Source organism: Eufriesea mexicana, unplaced genomic scaffold, assembly GCF_001483705.2.
Source record: "Eufriesea mexicana isolate 0111107269 unplaced genomic scaffold, ASM148370v2 scaffold10327, whole genome shotgun sequence".
Taxonomy (NCBI): Eukaryota; Metazoa; Arthropoda; class Insecta; order Hymenoptera; family Apidae; genus Eufriesea; species Eufriesea mexicana.
The window spans coordinates 291,276-312,170 of NW_016917985.1; the positions used below are offsets into that span (position 1 = coordinate 291,276).

General features: G+C 41.7%; 2 protein-coding genes across 3 annotated transcripts in view; one reads left to right on the top strand and one right to left on the bottom strand.

Annotated features, from left to right (window-relative positions):
- The window catches only part of LOC108553373 (calcium/calmodulin-dependent 3',5'-cyclic nucleotide phosphodiesterase 1A), a 91,571-nt gene that overhangs the window by 35,993 nt on the left and 34,683 nt on the right, over positions 1–20,895 (top strand). The window lies entirely within an intron of this gene.
- Positions 8,681–20,895, bottom strand: part of Hbg3 (alpha-glucosidase) — a 34,137-nt gene continuing 21,922 nt past the window's right edge. For both annotated transcript variants that reach the window (XM_017908243.1, XM_017908242.1), the window contains 7 exons: positions 20,801–20,895; positions 18,790–18,915; positions 13,371–13,781; positions 11,252–11,507; positions 9,729–9,924; positions 9,365–9,505; positions 8,681–8,938 (listed from right to left, as the gene is read on the bottom strand). In XM_017908243.1, coding sequence (XP_017763732.1) covers positions 8,848–8,938; positions 9,365–9,505; positions 9,729–9,924; positions 11,252–11,507; positions 13,371–13,781; positions 18,790–18,915; positions 20,801–20,895 — 1,316 coding nt within the window. In that variant the 3' untranslated portion in view covers positions 8,681–8,847. The remainder of the gene's footprint in view (positions 8,939–9,364; positions 9,506–9,728; positions 9,925–11,251; positions 11,508–13,370; positions 13,782–18,789; positions 18,916–20,800) is intronic.

The following is a 20,895-nucleotide window of genomic DNA, read 5'->3' on the forward strand; positions in this document are numbered from 1 at the left end:
GATTCTACGATGGTCGCTAGTTAGAGCTTCCGTTCTATTTGCCATTCGACATGGCACACGCTACGAAAGATGCAATTAGAAGGTATCGTTAGCATTCTCGATACATCGATTGCTGGGAATGTTTTCTCATCGAAAATGCCTTGGTATTCGAAATTCGCGAATCGTAATCGCGTTATAACGACCATCGTGTTTATAAACGTGCGACATCGTCGCCTCGTTTTCCTGCGTTTTCTCATTTCTTCGCTTAGGCGAGTAGCAAGCTGCAACTGTGCAAAGCAACTACCAAGAAATCTCTTAGCGAATCAATTAATTAGTCCTACGTACCACCCAATTGGCAACGGAATTATTCGGCATTCTGCTGATCCAATCGTTTATAAGATCCCTAAATTTACTCGCCGTGGAATTTGCATTTACGTCTGTTATAAATTTGAAATTGAACGGCACGTTCGAGCCGTTGTAATATTTGATCGTGTTGGGTAAAGAGGTGTATGCCTCCGTTAGTAGTACCTGTAACACGAAACAAGCATCATTGGATCGCAATGGTTCGCAGAATATAATCCTAATTATTCCTCTCATGGATGATGCACGATTGGACAGAAATTATGGTTAGGAGCAGAAAATGTTCATTGTCGTTACGGATCAGACAACGAACTTTGGTGCATTGTCATCCAAATATCGATGCAGGAAGGGAGTAGCCATCGTCAAAGATGAGAGGAATCTTTCGCAGACATGTGTTTCCTTACTATTTCATCTCTATTATTAATTCTCGCGTACTCGTCCACAAATTCTCGCCACGACACGATCAAGTCATAGGTTTCGGGCTGGTCCTTCGTTAAAGTGTGATTGTAATTGGCATGGTGAGTCTCATTGAGACCTGGCAAGTTTAAACTTGGCTCCTCTAACGTTAAATTTGCACTTTCGAACAAGTGTGGTACAGCATCTATACGGAAACCGTCAATTCCGTTGTCCAACCAAAACTTCATTATTTCCTGTAAAAGTAAAAGGAAAAGAAATAATTGGTAGGTTCGTATTAGAGGAACAGAAATACTCTCTCTTATATCATCGAACAATGCCTTTTACGTAAAAAGCGATTAACTTTCGTTAACTAAATATTCCGGCACATTTTTTCCCATCTTATTTTTCCCCGGTCCAATATCGTTTTAATCATGATACCTTTGCAAACGATAAACGGCTATCGGAATGGAACGAGATTCTGCTTTGCGTCATTTTCAAATTAGTTTCAGCGATATCGATGAGATAAATCGGACTGTACCTTCATTTCTTCTTGCACTTTCGGATTTCTGTAGTTTAGATCTGGTTGTTCCGGATAGAATTGGTGAAAATAGAATTGCTTCCTTCCCTCGTGAAACGTCCATGCCGTCCCATTGAACACGCTGATCCATTGGTTAGGTGCAATAGGTGTGTTGTCTGAACTTTTCGTACCGTCATTCCATATATAATAATCGGTATAAATTCCATTCTTTATCTCGCTTTGTTTGAACCACTCATGTTGATTCGAAGTGTGGTTAGGAACGAGATCTAGAATAACCTGGAAGATAGAAAGATTCGCACAGCGTTCTCACGATTGTTCGCGTTCGTGTAAAGTGTGCGCAACTATCGCATTTGAATTCCGTCCTCCTCTGGACCATCTCTATCGCGAATCGTTACTGGACTAATTAGATTACGGGTATTCGGGGTCGAATGTAAGACTGGCTAATTAATGTTCGTTCGTTCGATAGGATCTTTCTCAACGCGATTTCCTTCGTAAATTTACTACTATATCGTTTCGGCGTTCAACAAATGCTGGTACGAATCGCGATTTGATGTCGTAAACTTGCGACCTGTTTCGCGAATTAGATGGGCTCCAGATTGAAGCTGGTTCGAAAATTCTCGCAAGTCCTCGGTGAACACTCCCATTGCTATATATACAAATTCCAAGCCTACCAATAATACCCTTGTTTAAGGTATGGGCCTGCTAGGTAGCCTTAGCGATGAGTCCATTAGCAGGCCCGAGTCAACGAAACGCATCCCTTCCCTTTTCGTTCGTCCCTCCCAGCGCTACCCTACTCGACGCAAAGGATACAACTGATGTAAACGACGACCAAAGAGTAGAATCCTCATACCCTCGAAGCAAACTCCCGTTTCCTGTATTATCCGTTCTCCCGCGCTAAATTACGGCTTTTACCTTCAGACCCAACTTGTGTGCTTCCTTCAGGAGGGACTCGATATCATTCAAGGTACCGAATTCTGGTTGGATGTCCTTAAAGTCTGATATATCATATCCGAAATCTCGGTTAGGACTTTTATTAATCGGTGACAACCAGACCGCTGCTATTCCAGTGTCCTTAAAATGTTGAAGCTTGCTTGTAATGCCTGTCGGGAATCAGAAAGAAATTACTGTAGATTGTAAATTCTAATGGCGGGAAAAAAATGATGTCGTAATAAATAACAATATTCCGATCAATGTCCCGGCTATTCCGAAATTGCGTGCTAATGTCCACTTGAGAAGACATTACGATTACTGTCACAAGTATACAACGGCTGACCTAACTTCTCGAAAACGCGTGAGAAACGTTATCGATAATAACGAATAAGTTTTCATTGTTTGGAGACAGAAAATTACGTAGACAGGAAAGAAAATGGCTAATAACGTTTTAACATATGACTCGAAACAACTGTCTGTAGCGTAATTTATTAACGTCTTCATTCTCTTCTGTTTCAGGTAAGTGAAGAGGCGAACAATCCTGTCAATGTTTATTAATGTATGTGAGTATAACGGTTCAGAAAAAATCTTAGCGCGAGATTAAACGATGGTCTACGATGCGAGTTGTCATTTCGCGAGGGAAAAGAATAAATAATGACAAAAAATCAAATACAGCGACGCGAAGTAAGTTGTAGTACATACATCGAATTTCGATCGAAATTAATACAGATTTCTATGATCAGTCGGCCATTTTCTCCGATATGTAGATAATTCGAAATAAAATTCCTCGCGATGCTGCAATTTGTATTTCGTCGATTGGCGAAACTTGCAATTAAATGCAGTAATATCGTCGTGTCTACGAATCTACAGTCCAAATATCGCATCAAAGTTTACACTTGCAGTAGGAACGAAAATACATATAATAGAGCATCGAAGCGACGGATAGAATAGAAATAATTGTCGCGTTAATTTGGTCATTCTTTTATTTCTAGCTAAGTGTTGCTCGAGTTTATTTCCTGGTCTTTTTAAATAAATAATCATCGACGTCCTGCTGATCCACGATTGTACATTCGAGGCTTTCCGTGGTAATCCACGTGTCCTTTTAATTGCTGTCAAGCATTCAAACACGGCGCGTTACATCATGTACATCAAAGAAAGGAAGTAGGATGCCAGAAGTGCAATTAAATATTACTAAACTATCGTTATCTCTTGTTTTCGTACGCGACAGTATTCTCGCGGGACGCGTATGGAATAACAGGATTAAACGATGGATGTTATTTCAGAAAATACGGAACGATCATCGCACGGTAATCTCACGTTTGCCCGACAAGGAAACCTATTCCTAAATTCGCAAATATCCAAAGCGTGTTTATTGTCTGTCCACTTACATTTAGTCATTTTCCTTATCAACCACATTGTTTCGCTCTAAAATTGCAATAATAACTATTAACTATCGCGGTCGAACCTTGGACAGGTTCCAAGTTAGCAACAGATGGTGCACAGTGCTCCCAACCGATTTATGCGTCTCTTTAGATATCGTTATACATTACCGAAGAAACTGTGATTAATTTCAATACCGATTGCACAAACAGTTCCTAAGTTTTACTAGTTAATTCTTCGTTGAGTCGATTTAACGCGATCCGATAAATCGACGGATCCATCATCGATATTTTACCACCGGTCGACGACACGCAAATGTACCGACCTTCCCGTTCTTCTTCCGTTCTTCTTCCCTCAAAAGGAACACATTTGACACTCATTGACCCCGAGCAGTTTCGAGCGTGAACTGCCATAAACGATAAGTTTATACACAGACGAGGTCATGTCGCGTAACGAAATTTTATGCGTTATGATCGTTTCGATCACGATTCTGTCAGTCTCTCCGCGAACATATCGCGTACACCATCGAGAACGAATCCAACGAACGGATCGCGTGACGCGGAACGTTAACGGACATCGGAACGATCCTAGTATTTCTTACGGAGTGCCTACCTTTCAAGTCACCGATCCCGTCGTCGTTCGAATCCTTGAAGCTCCTTGGATAAATCTGATAGAACACCGCGTTCCTCCACCAACCCACATTTTTAATCTCGGCGGCGGCGAAGCCGACCGCAACCACGAGTACGACTACTAGGCTGATGTTCTTCATGATTTGTGTGATGCGGCATGTGATTATGCACCTCCTTATATGCTTGCTTCGATGGTAAAAAAGTGCACCGACTCGCGTGTCCTTATCATCCGAGCAACGAAAAAGTCGCGATAGATAACGTCGTATCGACGTATTGCACCAGGCGATTCAAGGAAGCAGCCCGAGCTCGAAGAAATTGTTCAGCGTGTAGAAACGTAATGTAGGATATTTTTAGGGACACAGACGTAGAATCAAGCACTACGGTCTTTTAGTAGCCAAATCCTAAATGCTGAGCAATTCGTGACTCCGTGTTTATTTGTTCATCGTACATTAAGCTGAACTTTTAAATTGCCTCGGGTCACCGGACACAAAGCGTCGTTCGAAAGCCTGATTTTGGCTATTAGGCTTCAACACTTAGAATCTGGCTGCAGAATAAATCATAGGAGGTCGGGGCCAGGCCACGTGCGGTGGTAAATCCAGAGTCCCCACGAGGGTGACCCTTCGGAGGGTCTAACTCGGAGGGAGGAGTTTCCTTCACCCCTGACCTTGGCGTGGAGGGAGTTTCCCCTCCCCGGGGGAAGTGCTTGTCATCCAGACAGGCTCTAAAAGGACCCATTCTGGAAGACAGAGTTAGTGTCATAGTTGTCGAGTTAGTTACAGAGATAGTCTAGAATCGTCAGTTCTTAAATATAATCGACAAGTCGTCAGATGGTTCCACAGTAGAGATAGAGTTGGAGAGAGATAGTCAGTCGGAGTTGCATATTTAGTTAGCACTAGGTTTACGGACGTTATCTGTATACCTATTTCTAAGGACACCTGTCAAATTGACAGGTAAAGAAAACCACGTGGCTTCTTTTTAACGATTAGTTTAATTTAAAAACAATTATATATTATATTAATAGTCTTAATATAAGTTAACTAAATCTGTTACCATCGTATAATTCGAGCAACCCTTTCGTCACTTTGATCCCTGCAGTAACGAATTGGAGATTCTTCGCGGCCATTGGCAGCTCCCGTTTTAACCCTTTCGCTAGTAGGGATGACTAAAGTCACTGGCCACGAGAATTGAGCCAAAAATTAAGACAAGTGCTCCCGTCCTGCCTAGCTCCCTTCACATAGAATTACAAGCGCTATCACTATCATCGGTTTTTCTTTTTCTTTCTCTTTTTCCCAAAAGTCTTGGCCCCGAGTGCTAATGACTGCACGCGAGTAATGTTTCCACCTTTGACACGGCGTTTCGTTCAGCGACAGGAACTCCACCGCGATGCGCACCGTAGAGAAAGATTTAATCGTAGATAGAGTCGAATAATCGAACTTGGCGCGATTCCGAGGGCCATAGCATACGCGTTGTCGAGTCGAGTTAAATATTTCGCGAAACGAGCGATTCGAAGAGAAAATTGTTCCGAAGTTTACGCGAGTAAAGTCGCGTCCAGTGGAAATTTGATAAAAGTTCCCGCCCTCGCCGGGAGAACAACGGAGAAATTTCACGGGATAGGGTCGCGGAAACGAGTCGCCAGCTCCCCTTGGCCGCGATAGACGATTCGAAGTTGCACCAAAGTTTCCTCTGTACAACCACCAAACGAAAGAAGCTATTTTCCCTTGTGTGCTCTATGCGAAATCTCTGAGATTTTCGCGTTCGGTTCGCAACGATGGTTGTTAGCACACAACTACAGCACGCGAATCGCGTGCACAGCTTTGCCTATTCTTTAAAAATCGGCGAGTCGAATTATCTACAACCGGAGATAGGTCAACGCTATTTTCTTAACCTTTTCACTCCTGAGTTAAGAAGAGAGTAGCAAACGCCCTGTCCTCAGTTAATTTAACAAATTTTATTTCTGCAGAGATTGTATTGAAAGATATTCCTCTCTTATCGTGAGAGATGGTGGGACTTCTCAAAACATTTTCATTGCGATCAGAAAGAATGTTCTAAACCCTAACAGTTTTGAAATCCACGGACGTTGTATCACAGCCATGTTAGAACGTGACATACAACCTCTGCAGGAATGAAAGGATTAAAGATGCAATCCAGATGGTGGTAATTTCTTTTATTCTAACCAATCTCGAGGGCACAGCAAGAAATCATTCGTTGCGCGTCGAATGATTTGAAATTACCTCGATGCCTCTGATAATATCTCGATAGCGACTGTGGTTAGCCAAGGATCGAGGAAAGTCGTCTTTTTAAAAGTACCCGCGAAAAGTAATCAATGGGGTGCGCACAAATTATCGAATCGAAGAATTATTCCAATTATCGAGATACGAAATTTATTATAAATACCGATTCTTTGTTCCGATATACTAAAATACGTTACGTAAAGTTCTTTCAATAACATGAATCGTTGTCAGATATAGGAGAGACAATCGAAAGGTATACTAAATTCATGAGGTACCGGTGAGTAACGAAAACGGTACAAGTTCTCATATATTAATGTTTTCAGGTGATCCTATGGTATCTTATCTTATCGTACTTTCCACCCTGAGTTCGATGAAATAAAGCTGAGGCTGAATCGTGTAGCATAAATAATGAAAATATAATCCACCGTGACACGAATAACACGACAAATCATGTCTATTTATCAAGGAACGAGGCAATGGTTCGTAAAAATTGGAAACCGTGAAAACGGTCGGGATTAGGTTCTATAGAAACCAGATTAGGTCCTGTAGCGAAAAGAGAGATATTTTTTACATTTATCGTTTGGAAGTAGAAGGATAACCGGTGATCTTATTACGCGGAATGAAATTTAAGCGAAAATATGAAAACGTCGCGTGTGATCCCATTTCTGGCTAGCGAATGTTAACTTACGAATAGCAAATTTTCGCTGTTAAAAGAAATATTAAAGCTAATTACAGGGGGGGGGGGGGAATACTTGTTGCAATATCAATAATTCCGTTATTCGCATGTTACGTGACTTTTATTCAAGGCTAACATAATTATCATAATAATATCAGGTAATTATTTTAATTACACCCACTTTAATATGCTATTTATTTTGATACTGATAATAACTTAGCAACATCGGAACGGCAAAAAAATATTTGCATACTCGCTAAGATAAAAAAATTGGTACCTGGTGAAAGTCAAACTTCGTATTTTATAGAGTCTCTGTTCGCTCGCGAAATTTACTCGTGTTTAACGTCGATTTTATACGACAGTGGTCTTAAATCAAATATGCATAAATTAAACAGGAAATCGAGTTAAACTTCATTCGATCCGTCGAAGAACGTTTTCCAAAGATAAAAGGAAATTCGTATCATCGTAATCCCTTACTTTTCCAAATGTCGAATAGGTTGTCACTGCAATGCACATGCTGCCGGAATTCTCCACCCTCTTTAAGGGAAGGTCTCGGTCTGAAGCGTCAGAAAATAAATCGTCTCTTATACACTTTTCGCTCGTGTTACAATTTCGAAAAGGAATTCGAAAGTTTCAAACATTACCAAAGTTATACACTTCGGCAGCTGCTGTTCAATCTTCGAAAAAGCGAAACGATATGGCCGACATTAAGCAGCTTATCTCGATTCACCGTTCAGATTTAAGAGTATTTAAACAGCGTCGTGCAGGTACGTAAGTACGTGCAAATATTTCGAAATATTCGGCTGAATACGCGAGAAATTTTCGCGTATATCCTCTTTCAACCTCCGAATATCCGAATTCGTCACTCGTCGTCGGGTGTGCGTTCGGAATAAAGCTCGAGCAGCGAAGTTCTCGGGCCGCGTGTCGAGGAAAACGAGCGAGAACAGCGTCGTTGAAATCATCGACCGCGTAGGTATTTGCGAAAGTTGAGGAACGAAATCCAGCATGGACACATCCATTCACAACGATCATAATCGGCAAGCAGATTGACGTGGCCACGTCGATGCTGGAACCGATACGCGACCGCTTCCGTTCACGCTCTTAGGCCAGTTTTACCTTCGGGCAGGGGAAAAAAAAAATGAAAAAAGTGAAAGGCCGGTTAATCGAATCTGGTCCTCGATTCGTATCGCAGGTTTCGGCCAATTTGACCCGTGGCTGTCTTTTCAACGAGCCGTGTTGAAACGCTGATTCTCTGCCACGTCCACGGCTTGGAACTCGCGGGATTTTCGTTTGGAACGTTGCAGATATTTTTGAAACGTTTCGCGTGAAAATCGATACCTTTTCCGAGTTTTGACGGATGAATGTCGACAGGTGACAGATTTCTCGATGGCTTCCTGATGGAGAATTGGGGTAAGAGTGCTACTCCTCGTTCAATTCGATTTGCAAAATGGGACAGGTTGCCGAGCGCGTGGTTCTCAGGAAGATAGGTACGATGATGGTCGAATATCGTTACAAATTAAATTTCCTTCGCAAATGCGATAATTGTAGTTTCAGTAATATAATTTAATATCGTAGGCTTCGATACTGGTACATCTTATATGTATATTCACATATATGTCGGATAAAATATTTCGCGAAAGTAAGGAGAGCATACGCAGAAAAATCGGAAATTAAAAATCGGAAAATTGTATTATGAAGATGCGTGAAAAGAAGATCCGTCTCTGTGATTTATTCGTTTCCAAATTTAGCACCCGGGGTGATCAAGATCGCCAGTCCCAAGGCAGGAATCCGTACGCGCTGGATATCGGTGATGCTGTCCCTATATATGTAACAAACGGACAAATTTCTGACATTAATTGAGAAGCATTTGTAAAATGGATTTTCATTCTCAGGTTTAAGCAATTTTGGTCGAAGCTAGATATTAAGATTCGTAGATTCGATATGCGATGATCGAAGAAAGGAAGCGACATTGTTTGCGAGAAAAGCTTCCCACGGTTACTCGATGAACGGAAACTTTGTCGAGCTTAACGTACAATCTTGGACTGGAAACGGAACGCAGACAAGTTTTCTAACGAGAATCGGGATACATGCAGTTTCTTCTGAAATTCCTATCATTTTTCCTTCGTTTCCTTTCTTCTCTTTAAATCGGTACAAGAAGCTTGCACGATAGGCGACACGAGTGCATGGATTCATCATCGCGTTGACGCGAGTTAGGTAAATAAAGGAAGAAAAAATGTACACTCACCCGGAAAGTAAAGTAGAACCATCACTGATGTAATACACATTCAATTGGTACGATACGTTATCGAACACTGATAAGTCCACCGTCTCTTCTGTATTCGCGAAGTTTGCTATTGCGTAAACAGATCCGTGGCCCTTAGTTTCCCTGAAGAATATAAGTTCGCTGTTTATTACGAAGAATCTTCACAGATAAAAGAACGTTCAACGACGATCGATCGTATCGATACGAATTTTTATAATAGCGATTAACCAATTGTAACGCTTAATCGCGGTATTGTTCGACGCTTGCCCGCAATGTTCGTGATCTGCTAGCAGTCACGTTAAGTGTCGGCGCCATTTTCTCGCATGTCGCGCCGACGCCATTTTACCTGGCAAAGGCGAAAACGTTCTCGTTCAGCAGCTTCGTAATTAAGCTGGCCCGTTTAAAGTACGGCGACTTCTTCAACGCCGAGACTTTCTTGTAGAAGTTGTAGTACGAGTTTTTGTCCTTTTTCTCCTCGGCCAGATTAATGAACTGGTAATTATCGTTGACCGGGAGCCAAGTTTTCGGGTTCGTGGAGAAACCTGCGAATCGTCATCGTTCGTTATGCTTTTGCCGGCAAATGTCTCAGAAATTAGTTTAATAATTGTACTTTTGTTAGAGAAACGATATCGTATCGAAAAAAAACACACAAGTATATAATATCGGCGAGTTATCGCAACAACAACGATATCGCGGGAAGTTGATTTTTGTCCGAGATGGATTCGATACGACAAACATTCCTTCGCATTATTTTTCCTTATTACGAAGGAAATCTTAAGATATTAGCTATTTATCGGTATCGTTGCGATTTATATAAAGCACGTTAACGAATTACCACGATTTATTTTTATACGAAATCCCCGTCACGTGTCAGTTACACGGTCATAAAAATATTCAATACTGTAGGAATGTTGGTTGGGCATCCCAATGGACGTTGTTTAACACGTTAAACGTCACGTCGGTCCCTCAGGCCTCTCCGGTCCCTCAGGCCTCACCGGTCCGTACGGCCCGGAAGGGCCCGCATGCGGCTAACTATGGCGTGAACGGAACGGCACGTAAAACGTTTAACGTGTTAAAAATATAAAAGTGATTTATTAAAATTATCTTCTCTACGCTGAACGCTAAACGCAAAATTTTCAGTGACTCGAAACTGACTCTCTCTTCTAACATTGTCTACATTCTCTATGCTCTGTGTACTCTCTATATACTCTGACTCGTCCGCGTCTTTGCACCCTTATTTAAACCTTGTACTCTGTCTTCTTTGCATACTTGCATTTCTCACGCACAACTCGCAGCCACGAATTCTAAACTCTCAGACGCAATCCTAGATTTTTCCTCTTCACTTGTATTCGGCACTGCCATAAATATTCCGTTCATACGATCTTTGTATACGGTCACTCGTCCTTTCGCACGCACTCCAGATATTAGCCTAAACACTCGAACCCTAGGCACTTATTTATTGTTACCCCTTTGCGAGGAACAGTTCAAGCGTTCCTATGCACTCTACATTCGTACCCACATAAAGGGTACTGTCATCCAGACGATGATCTCCTACAGTTAAACGATATTAATCTTCTTTGAACAAAATAGAGATATATATAATATGAAAATAGTATACTTTAACGTATCGTAACTGATATCTTGGAAAGGATTCAAGTCGTCTGCCGTCTCACAATTACTCTGTATTATTCAAAAAGTTGAGACCATTCCTCGGTGTAAGAATAAGGATATTTTTTAGTATCTGCTACCCTGCTGCGCGATTCACCCTGTCAGTGAAAAGCTTATTTCCTTCGAAGATCTATGCCCCGAGGAACTCGTATTGCCCATTAACCGAAAAGCGTTCCCTTCGGTCAAAAGTCGAAAACTCACCGGCAGAGACGGAATCGTCCCATTGGAATGGCGACCTTTCGGGGTCCCTGGAGACCGCTTCGTAACCCTGTTTGCCGGCATTACACCCCTGCGGGTCTTGCGTGTCTTCCCACGAGAGCCAAGTGTTCTCCATACCGATCTCGTCTCCGTTATATGTCACGCCGACACCTGGTAGCAAAAGCGTCATCATGGTGACGGCACGGGCTAGTGATGGCCCGAATCTCGTCGCCAGTCTAGGTTGGTCGTGGTTCCCGGCCTGTAAAATGTCAGAAGCTTCATCGACTTTCGTTGTCTTTTAACAAATTCTTCGACATCATTCCCGAAGCTGAGGTAGCAAAAGGTCACGCGAAACACGTTAAATCTCGTCGATTACTAAACCCGAAAACAGCAGACACGAAATAATACGAGTGATTCTTCTATCTATTTGCGTTCATTTTAAAATAAAACGCTCACTCCTGGTTGATGCTTTTATGGTTCTGTATACGATTTATTCATAACCGTGTCGTTGTTTTTCCTCTTTTCGTTTGCTTAATTTACCAACGCTCTAGTATTCCTAGTTCAAGTACGCGCCGTGTCTGCAGTTCTACCTGTTATAGGTTGCAGCGTTTAAATAAACGCAGTTAGTTATGGAAACCAAGCTCGATAATCCATAAATCCTTCGTAAAATGATTAACGACCAATTCATTCGTTTAACAACTGCTCGCCGAAAAAGTTCGCCGTGATACGTGTCGTCTACGCTGAATCGCTTATAATATTACGAAAATGATGTATACGTAGGGAGAAAAAGAAAAAGGTATATAATCAGATTGTTGCAGAATGAAGATATCCGTTACAAAGGAAACGCCTACAAAGAGATACATTTCTGTCATAAATTATCGCAGAATACATATTTCCATGAATAATTCATTTCCCAGGTTGCGCCTACACGTTACGAAACACCCTGCAAAGTAAATGCCAACGAGTCAGTTTTGCATGAAATATTTGTTTCTTAATTTAGTTTACCATTTAAATGATCGAATTTTTAATACGAACGAAACTTTATCGTTAATATCACGAGAATCTAGCTCTAAACTCGATATCGTCGCGTTGTGTTTTCTGCGATCAAACTGTATTATCAGTAATCGACGTAATTAACTATCACTCGTGCGCGTGACATCGACAATACCTAAACTCCGTTGACATTAACCAGCATCGAATTTCATTGATCCGTCGATTCGTTTGATCGGCGGTAGTAACTTTATTATCAGAGATACGAACAGGGAATTTCGCGCTTTTCCTCACGAGCTTCTTCCCTTTCCCCTGCAACGTTTTTTCGCATTGTTGGCTTTCCTCGACACGGAAATATCGGTTTTCCGGCTTGAAATTTCACGATCGGACGCCCGATGCACACGCGGGCTCGATGAACCTCGACGTGTCCGTGGAATTCGAAGAACGCGAGCGGAAAAAGGCTGGTTTTGCTCCCTTCCCGGCATTTTTCAAGCTCGTTCACGCGTGACCGCAGTCGTGCAATGGCAGAGACACGAATTCGAAACAGCCAGGACCATCCAGCCGCTTTTCCGAACGAACGGGTTCAACCGATTTCGCGACGAGCGTTTACCTTCAAGGGTAATTCGATTTTCCTACGACCTACCGACGCGTCCTCGAACTTTCTCGTACTAGCAAATACACGGGTGCTAGAACGGAGGAGGATTTGCCCGTGGAAAGTTTAGAGTTCCTCGAGATGGCTCGAGCGAACCGATAACCGCGTTCGGAGGCATCGAAATGCGAATTCGCGTGGTATCCCTGTTTATAGCGTTATCACTTTGCAAGAAAATTCATGAATTTCGATGAAATTACGCGATTGATGAGATAATTAAAGTAAAAATGGTGTACGATCGAGTCATCTTGACGTCTTGCAGCATTGTCGGGTTGTAATGTATCAGGGAGTTCACACCTACCGTTCCTGGGTCAACGAATTACAAGTTCGTAGTATTACGAAATCGCGGTACCGGTTTAAGATCAATCAAAATCCTGGAAAGATCGATAGTCTCGATTTCAAGACGCGGAATACTCGACAGTCTCACTTCCGAGCTTCTCGATATTTCGTCGAATACTTTGGAAACATTCGAAGGTATCTTACCACCCAATTGGGAGTGCTTTTAGCCGGCATATTTTCCATCCACGATTCGATCGTTTTCTTGAAGTCCGACGCTGTGGAACGCTTGTTCACGTCCACGATCAATCCAAAATTGAAGGGATAATTCGCCCCGTACGCGTAATATTTCATCGTCATCGACATATTAGCGTAGGCCTCGATCATTATGAATTTTGGCTGCTCGAACTCATCCAAGACCAGTCTCCAGTCGAGAATTTGTTTGTAAGTTTCGGGTTGGTCCTTGGTGTATATCGGCTTGGTGTACTCGGGATCATTAGGATTGTTGGTGTTACCGCTTAGAGGCTCGTCCAAGAATCGATCGTCCTCGAAAAGGTAAGGTAAGGCGTCCATTCTGAACCCATCGATACCTTTCCTTAACCAGAATCTGAGGACGTTCTGTAACACGTTGACAAGTATTTATCATTAACGACGTCGACCTTTCTTAAAAGAGGGTTTTAAAAGACGAAACTGCCCAAAACAAACGAAACGAGTAATGCACGATTAATCTCGAAGAACACTCTTAAACGTTAAAAATCGTATTCTAGATATAAAAAATTTCGATTTCGAACGTCGACGAGGGTGGGATCATAGAATATCATTGGTATGCTAAATTAATTCCAAGTCTACAGTCTAAATTCGTCACGTAATTTTAATTTAATTAATTTTAGGTTTTAATTATACGGATAAAATGTGTACCTTTTGTCCTAGATTAATAACCACGTTTTCCGCGAGGAACAAGTGCAATTGGAACGATTTTTTGCGACTCTCAATCGCCATTATGTCCGAATGTAACGCGCAAACGACTAACGCAAGTGACACGTAGAGTACGCGATTAAATCGTACATGAGAATCGCGCGAATATCGGAAAACGACGCGAAATCGACATGGCCAGTTTTGTTCTTGGTTATTTTTTCGAAGATGAAATTTTTTACGAGTCGAAGGTCCGTTCAGCCAACGATTAAATTAACGACTCGCGCACTCTGGAGAACCATACAGTCAGACGAATTGTTTCAGTGAAACGATTACGTTCAGCTACAGAAAAGGACGAAAAGAAACCCACGCAAAAGCGAAACACGTAACGAACGAACGTTTCTTACCGATCGAAAGTGATCTGAGAAAAACAAGGCGATGATTACTTCACCGAAACGTCTCGTGGAAATAAATCTCTTTTGAAGAAATCGATTACATGTCTCCACGATTTTTACGCCAATAAAAATTCCACGAATAATCGATCCCTTCGATCCCACGGAATTACGACTCCCGTATATTACGAATATACTTTGAATAATTAACAGTTCAAAGCCCACATGGGCCCCAGCGAAAAGAACAATTGCAAACAAATTTTCACGCTTCTTCCACGTAAATCCATTTCGTGTTGACAAAATAAAATGACAGCGTAAAATCGATCCTGCTTACACGTATTTTGTATATCTATGATTTATTTACTCATTTGTTTCCTTCTTTTATTCACGGTGTAAGTAGAAAGAAATAATCAACTTTGACCCTGTTCAACAATTTAACCAATTTCACCTCGATGATGGAGTCGCTGTTCCTGTCATGTCAGGACTCTGTTCGCGTCATTTATCACGGCCCGTTCAGATTAAAACAGATCTAACGACGTACTAACTTTATTTGCATTCGTTTCAATGCGATTTAGACAATCGTATATGCGACATTGCGTTCTGTGCGATTCGTGAAATCATAATGCGTTCCTGATATAGGCGACTATTACCGAATTCGAATCTTTGCACGCCATATTACGTTTCTCTGCGTGTATGTCCTCGGTTACACACGAATGCTCGTAACGTTTCAATGCAGCCGGAAGAGATGTTGGGTTCATTGGGTATCTATACAGACATGTCAATACCGTGCTAGTCGGTTCTACAGGTAATCGTAGGTGAAATATGTCACAGAACGTACGACCGGCTGGTATCAATCAAACGAGCTTCGAGATATTTCGAGATTTCGTCGACGAAATTGAACACGCTCGTTCCTTCATTGCTGTTTATCGAAGATGGCGCTGCGTACTTCGGTTCGCTCCGTCCTTAGGGTTTTATTTCATTCTCCTGGCTATGGCAACTCCACTGCGAAAGTGGAAGAATCGAGCTATCGAATTTAACTGGCTGCAAGTGAATCAATCAAATGCTTCTACGCATTGAAGTCACTTTAAAAAATAATTTCTCCGGAAAATTTTTAATCCTAATTTCCGATTGTTCCTCAAAGCAGACCCGATAAACTCTCGTTTTAGTCGCGTTAAACGTTTCAAGACTGTTTCACTGATCCATGGAATATTAAGGATTGGACCAAAATAATCGACCTTATCTTTTCGTGTTTGTCGAAATTCTTCCATCTCGCGTATATTAATTCATAATTCCGCTCGCGGGCAACGCAACCTTAGTCCACAAATTTCACCCATTCCCCGTTGAATTTAACCGACCGTGCTTTTCCCATGTCCATCGAATTTCAACGGATCACGTTTTCGCGGCTATTAAAATTCAAATTTACCGCGAAAATCCGGAAAAAATCACCGGGGCACCGACGGTATTCCGAATGGATTTGGGTCGCTGGAGGATTTCACGCCGGGTTTAAATATTTCACACCGCTGGATATTCCAACTTCTCACGCACAGAAGCAGAACACGCAGAAACGAGAGACGTCCAGACATACTTTTGAAAACCGCTTTAACGCGGTGCGTTTCCGTCTTGGTTGACTTTCGAGAGTTAATGCCACGAGCGAATTCATTTTTATCACGGTGTACAGTTGACGTTCCATAACTGAATTTTTATTTGCACGGTAAAGAAAACTCGCGGCCCGGTACTGAAAATTTTCGCTGAGATTTGTGAAACGAGTAAGCGGGGCAAATAATTGCCTCGCGGTAATGCATGAAGCGATAGAATTATATAGTATAATAACGGGTGTGAAGAAGAATAACGTTGAAATAACGTGTTCCGATCCTTGCCCGTTTCGTTCCAATCGATCGTTTCTCGCGTTTTTCTTTCGGCGATAAAATGTCCGATAACTTCGTGAAAGTGTCACATTTTAACGAATAACGTATACGTTTGATTGAAAGAAGAAAAATATTGGAATATCGACGAAGCGTAGAAGAAATTTGTTCCCCGGGATGTGACAAAGTGTCTGCATGGACGAAGCATTGTTCAATAACAGCGATGACTCGCATTCCTTGGAAAATCACTCGTCGGATCGGAACGTAAAAATGGCTGAAAGTCACGTTGAGCCAACAAGTAGCTCTAGTTCTCGTCGTTTGCTTCGTTCTAACGCTCTGTCATCGAGTGGCCGCGCGTCGGAAAGTCGGTAATCTCGACAGAAATGATCGCATCTTCGACATGGCCTGTTGGAAAAAAGTGAAACCGTAGCGAGTAATGGTTATCTGTTGAACCATGGCTTGGCCGTTGATTTATTACGACGCTAATTGTTGGGTATCCGGTTAATGACGACGTCCGACGAGATCGATCATTGTCGCTGATTTATCAACCGTTCGGGAAGCAGGGGAAATAAAAGAGTAAAAAATCGAGAAGAAGAAACGAGACTGGAGCAAAGGTGAAAAAATCTGCGAGAATAAATTTGTTCCTCGAGGGAAAGCCAGCCGTGTTGGGTCGCCATAATTTTCACACCTGACACGCAAAGTATCGTTCGAAGGGAATGAATAGGGCTCGTGTTCATTGTATACAAACGGGATTTATTTCCGGCCTGGCAATAATCCAGCGTAATCCATAATCTCTGCGAACGCAAGGATAACACGATAAAAGGAGAATCACGGTTTCGATGACGTATATTTCATTGTTTACAAGCAAACGTACAAATTGCTCGTCATTTAGGCGTAGTGGAAATTATTTTTCCGCTTTTACGTTCTATTTATTTTTACGAAACGGAACGTCGTAGATCAGGGAAAAGACGATAATTTCGTTACGGAAAATTCCAAAATTTTCAGTCACATCGCAGCCTATGGAGAAACAAAGAGACGATCGAGCAACGATTTGCGACGACGCGAGCCGTGATTTCTGGAAATTAACTCGTCCGATAATAAAGAGCATCGATAGGACAGATAAAAAGATACCTCTATCGCAACGACTACCGCTGAAGTTACACTCAAATCTGTTAAGATTACTCTAAGTAGCGAGATAAAGAGATCGGTTGATAACGTGGCTGCCGGTTCGCCTAGGGAATTTAATCAGTTTCGGACACTGGCTTAAACGACGTTATACGTAACAGGTACACCTGCTCCCATCGACATAACTCGTCGACGACGTGGTTCACTACGATTGTCTGTCTCTGCCTAATTCCGACCGGGGAAACTTTCAAGCGAAATTGCGATTTCATTGCTAACTATGAAACCAGGGCTAATTTCACTCCGAAGCATATTCCTTGCGTGAATATTATGTCTCGACGAAATAGTTTAGGGGACTTGCGCGAATAAACGTCTGAAATCCGATTTTTAGATAAAATAATCGCGTAATCTATGAATATCAAAAAATACAATAAAAAGTATCTTAAATATCTGCGTAAATACCTTCGAGCAGTATAAGGACAGTATAGTCCTGTACGAAATAAGAAAAATTCGATATCGTGGTAATTAAATATTATTTAATTATGGCAGAAACCAAATTATAAACGTGATTTTCAATGTTTCAATGTAGTATTGGAACAATGATAAAAGTAAACATGGTTACACGATATCAAACAAAGAATTCACGTTGTCTGGATTTTACAACAAAGTTATGGTTAATGACAACTGCCCGCGTGCAGTTTTGAAATGTTGTGTATACATCACTGTCACGGTATATATATTATATCGAAACTCACGATACCGAGCAATCAAGTTGTTGACATTTGATAAACCTCGTACTTTCAAGATCGACGTTCTGTCTTAAGTACAATAAATCACAGTTGTTGGAAAAATATTTTTAACAAATATACGGATAAAGCAATTTCGTAATTCGGTGAAATATTGGAATAGAAATTCGTATTTGATTGGACACGTGTATCGCGACTGGATCCGCGACATGGAACGAAATTATTTTCTAGCGTGCGTTAATTAAAATCCGTACGCTACAGTCGACCGTTCCATTCAAAAATCTTACAAACACGTCTGTGTGTATGATTCGGATCGAGATCGCGAGGCTTGCTTATTAAAGGCAAAAGGATTCGCGAACGGTTCGAGTTTGCGCAGAGATACGTGTCGCCCTCTATTTTCCGCAGTTCGATATGAACCGGGACACGAACTAGTTCCCTAGATATTTACTCGACGCAACAAACAATTCTTTTCGAGCAACTGGTCTGGTATACAAGGGACGCGTGAAAGAGCCGACATGTAGGAACGCGTGAACGCGTTTGAACAGCAGTTTCATTTATTATGCGATTTAAATACTTTCGCAAAGGTACTCACCTTCATCTCTCGTACCACGTGTTTATCACGGTAGTTCAGGTCCGGCTGTGCCGCTGAAAATTGGTGAAAATAATACGCCTGTCGTTTCTCGCTCCAAGTCCATGCTGGTCCACCAAATGCGCTCACCTGTACGCAAATACCTGTTCGTGAATTCACAAAGTGTACGGGGTACGATGAAGGTTGCACGAAATTTTCCCTTCGTGTATCTGCATTGAATTTTGCACATTTTCTAATGAAATTAAATTAACTGGCCCGCTAATACCGATAATTAATAACAATTAGCCATAAAACGTGTGTCCTTTCGATACGCGAGATTGCGAGAGAGTGGCACTGTGGCCTGGGTCATGCAAGCTTATTTAATAATCACCTGGCAAGTCGAAAAGGGTTGATTTTTGGTTTCGCGAGATGCAACTTCCGGTTGTAGTTAATTCTAATAATTCTAATCGAGGCAAATATGAGAGAAGCACGTATTGTAGTATCGCAAATTTTCCAGCATGTATACGTAGCTTTACGAAGGAGCAAAGCTCAGATCAATTGGGAAAAACTTAGAACTTCCCTTATCGGGAAAATGCATTAGAAAACGTGTGCATGGTGGGAAACATATATATATAAAGAAGATTAAGAGTGGTCGGAGGGCAGTTTTAGTTGTAGACGATTGGTTTGTGAGGGATCCAACAACCCCCACAGTTGAAGTCAGCTTGTCGCAGGTATCCTCGGTGTGGCGGCGGAGCTAGAAGGGTCGAGAGGAAAAGGAAGGGACGCGTTTCGTCCTGGGCCTGCTAGTGGACTCATCGGTAAGGTTACCTAGCAGGCCCTGCCTTAGACGAGGGAGAATTTAGAAATTCTTACCTTACCTAGGAGAGTTTGGAAATTGTACATATAGGAAACTTTTTACTGAGGACTTGTCAGAAGGTAGGAATCCATCTATTCGCGAGGGTGAAAATAATTCCTCTACAAGTTGTTGCAAATTCAGCTGTTATTCAGTTGCGAAATTAACCGCTGTATTAAATTGAGAATCGATCTAGATTCTTGTAAAGAGATAATTCCTATGTTTAATCGTCACTCGTACACCATTGTAATTTATTAATAAATTACCACCACCACCAATCCCTACAATATTAAAACGCTATTTGAAAATGCTGGAATAGTCACTGTATCGTAGTTTCGTTTTCAATTCCAACTATGTACGTTGACGGACGAAATGGAAGCGTAAAGTTGGAAGGAAAAAGCATTGTTCGCGTAATGGAAATATCCGGAACGGATGAAATAAAGGTGTAAACCGATCCTGTCGAGAAAGAACAACAGAAAAAGCTTGTATGCGCGAAAATTTGATCGAATCGTGGCAACGAAACAAAATATGCGTCTAAAAACGTATAAAAGTATCTAAATCTGCCGCATCCAGCTTCACCGTTGTATCTCACTTTGGACCAATTTGCCACATATCGTAGGAAGTTGTAGAAATTCTGCAGAGATATCTCGTTTCTCGAGAAGCACTTAACAAGTTTTACCGCAGATTTGGAAAATCATTTCCCATATTTTTTCCTTCTATTCTTCCTTCCTCTGCTCTTTCTCTCGTGTTTATATTCGCCACCTTTTCGACTGCTCATGAGGTGAAGGATCGTCTCGCGAGAGAACTGAAAGCAACCATCCCCTTACAAATCATGACGAAGTTTCTCGTACTACAGGGTGAAGTTGTAACGTTTCGACTTCTACCCAAGAAACCGTAGACCGAGGTCGATCGCAAACTTTTGTCGAGTTCCTCTCTAATCGAAATCGTTGAAGCCTCGATCCAGAGGCAACGGAACTTGTCTTTTATCCGTTATCCCCTGGTCCACTAAAATCACCGACTTTCTAATACCGATCTTATACACCAAATTAATTCGTCATCTGACAGTCAGGATCTCTCCTATCGAAAGAGAAATTCTAAAAATCAGCTCACCGCCGAGACTTCGATTATTTTTAATTACTACGCGTCGTGAATTTTCAACTCAATCCTAATTATGGTACTCACCCAATTATTCGGCGGATGACGAACGCCATTTACCACTCGTCCAGGCTTCCAGATGTAATAGTTCGTATAAGGTTCAATCGATTCTTCGCTCTTCC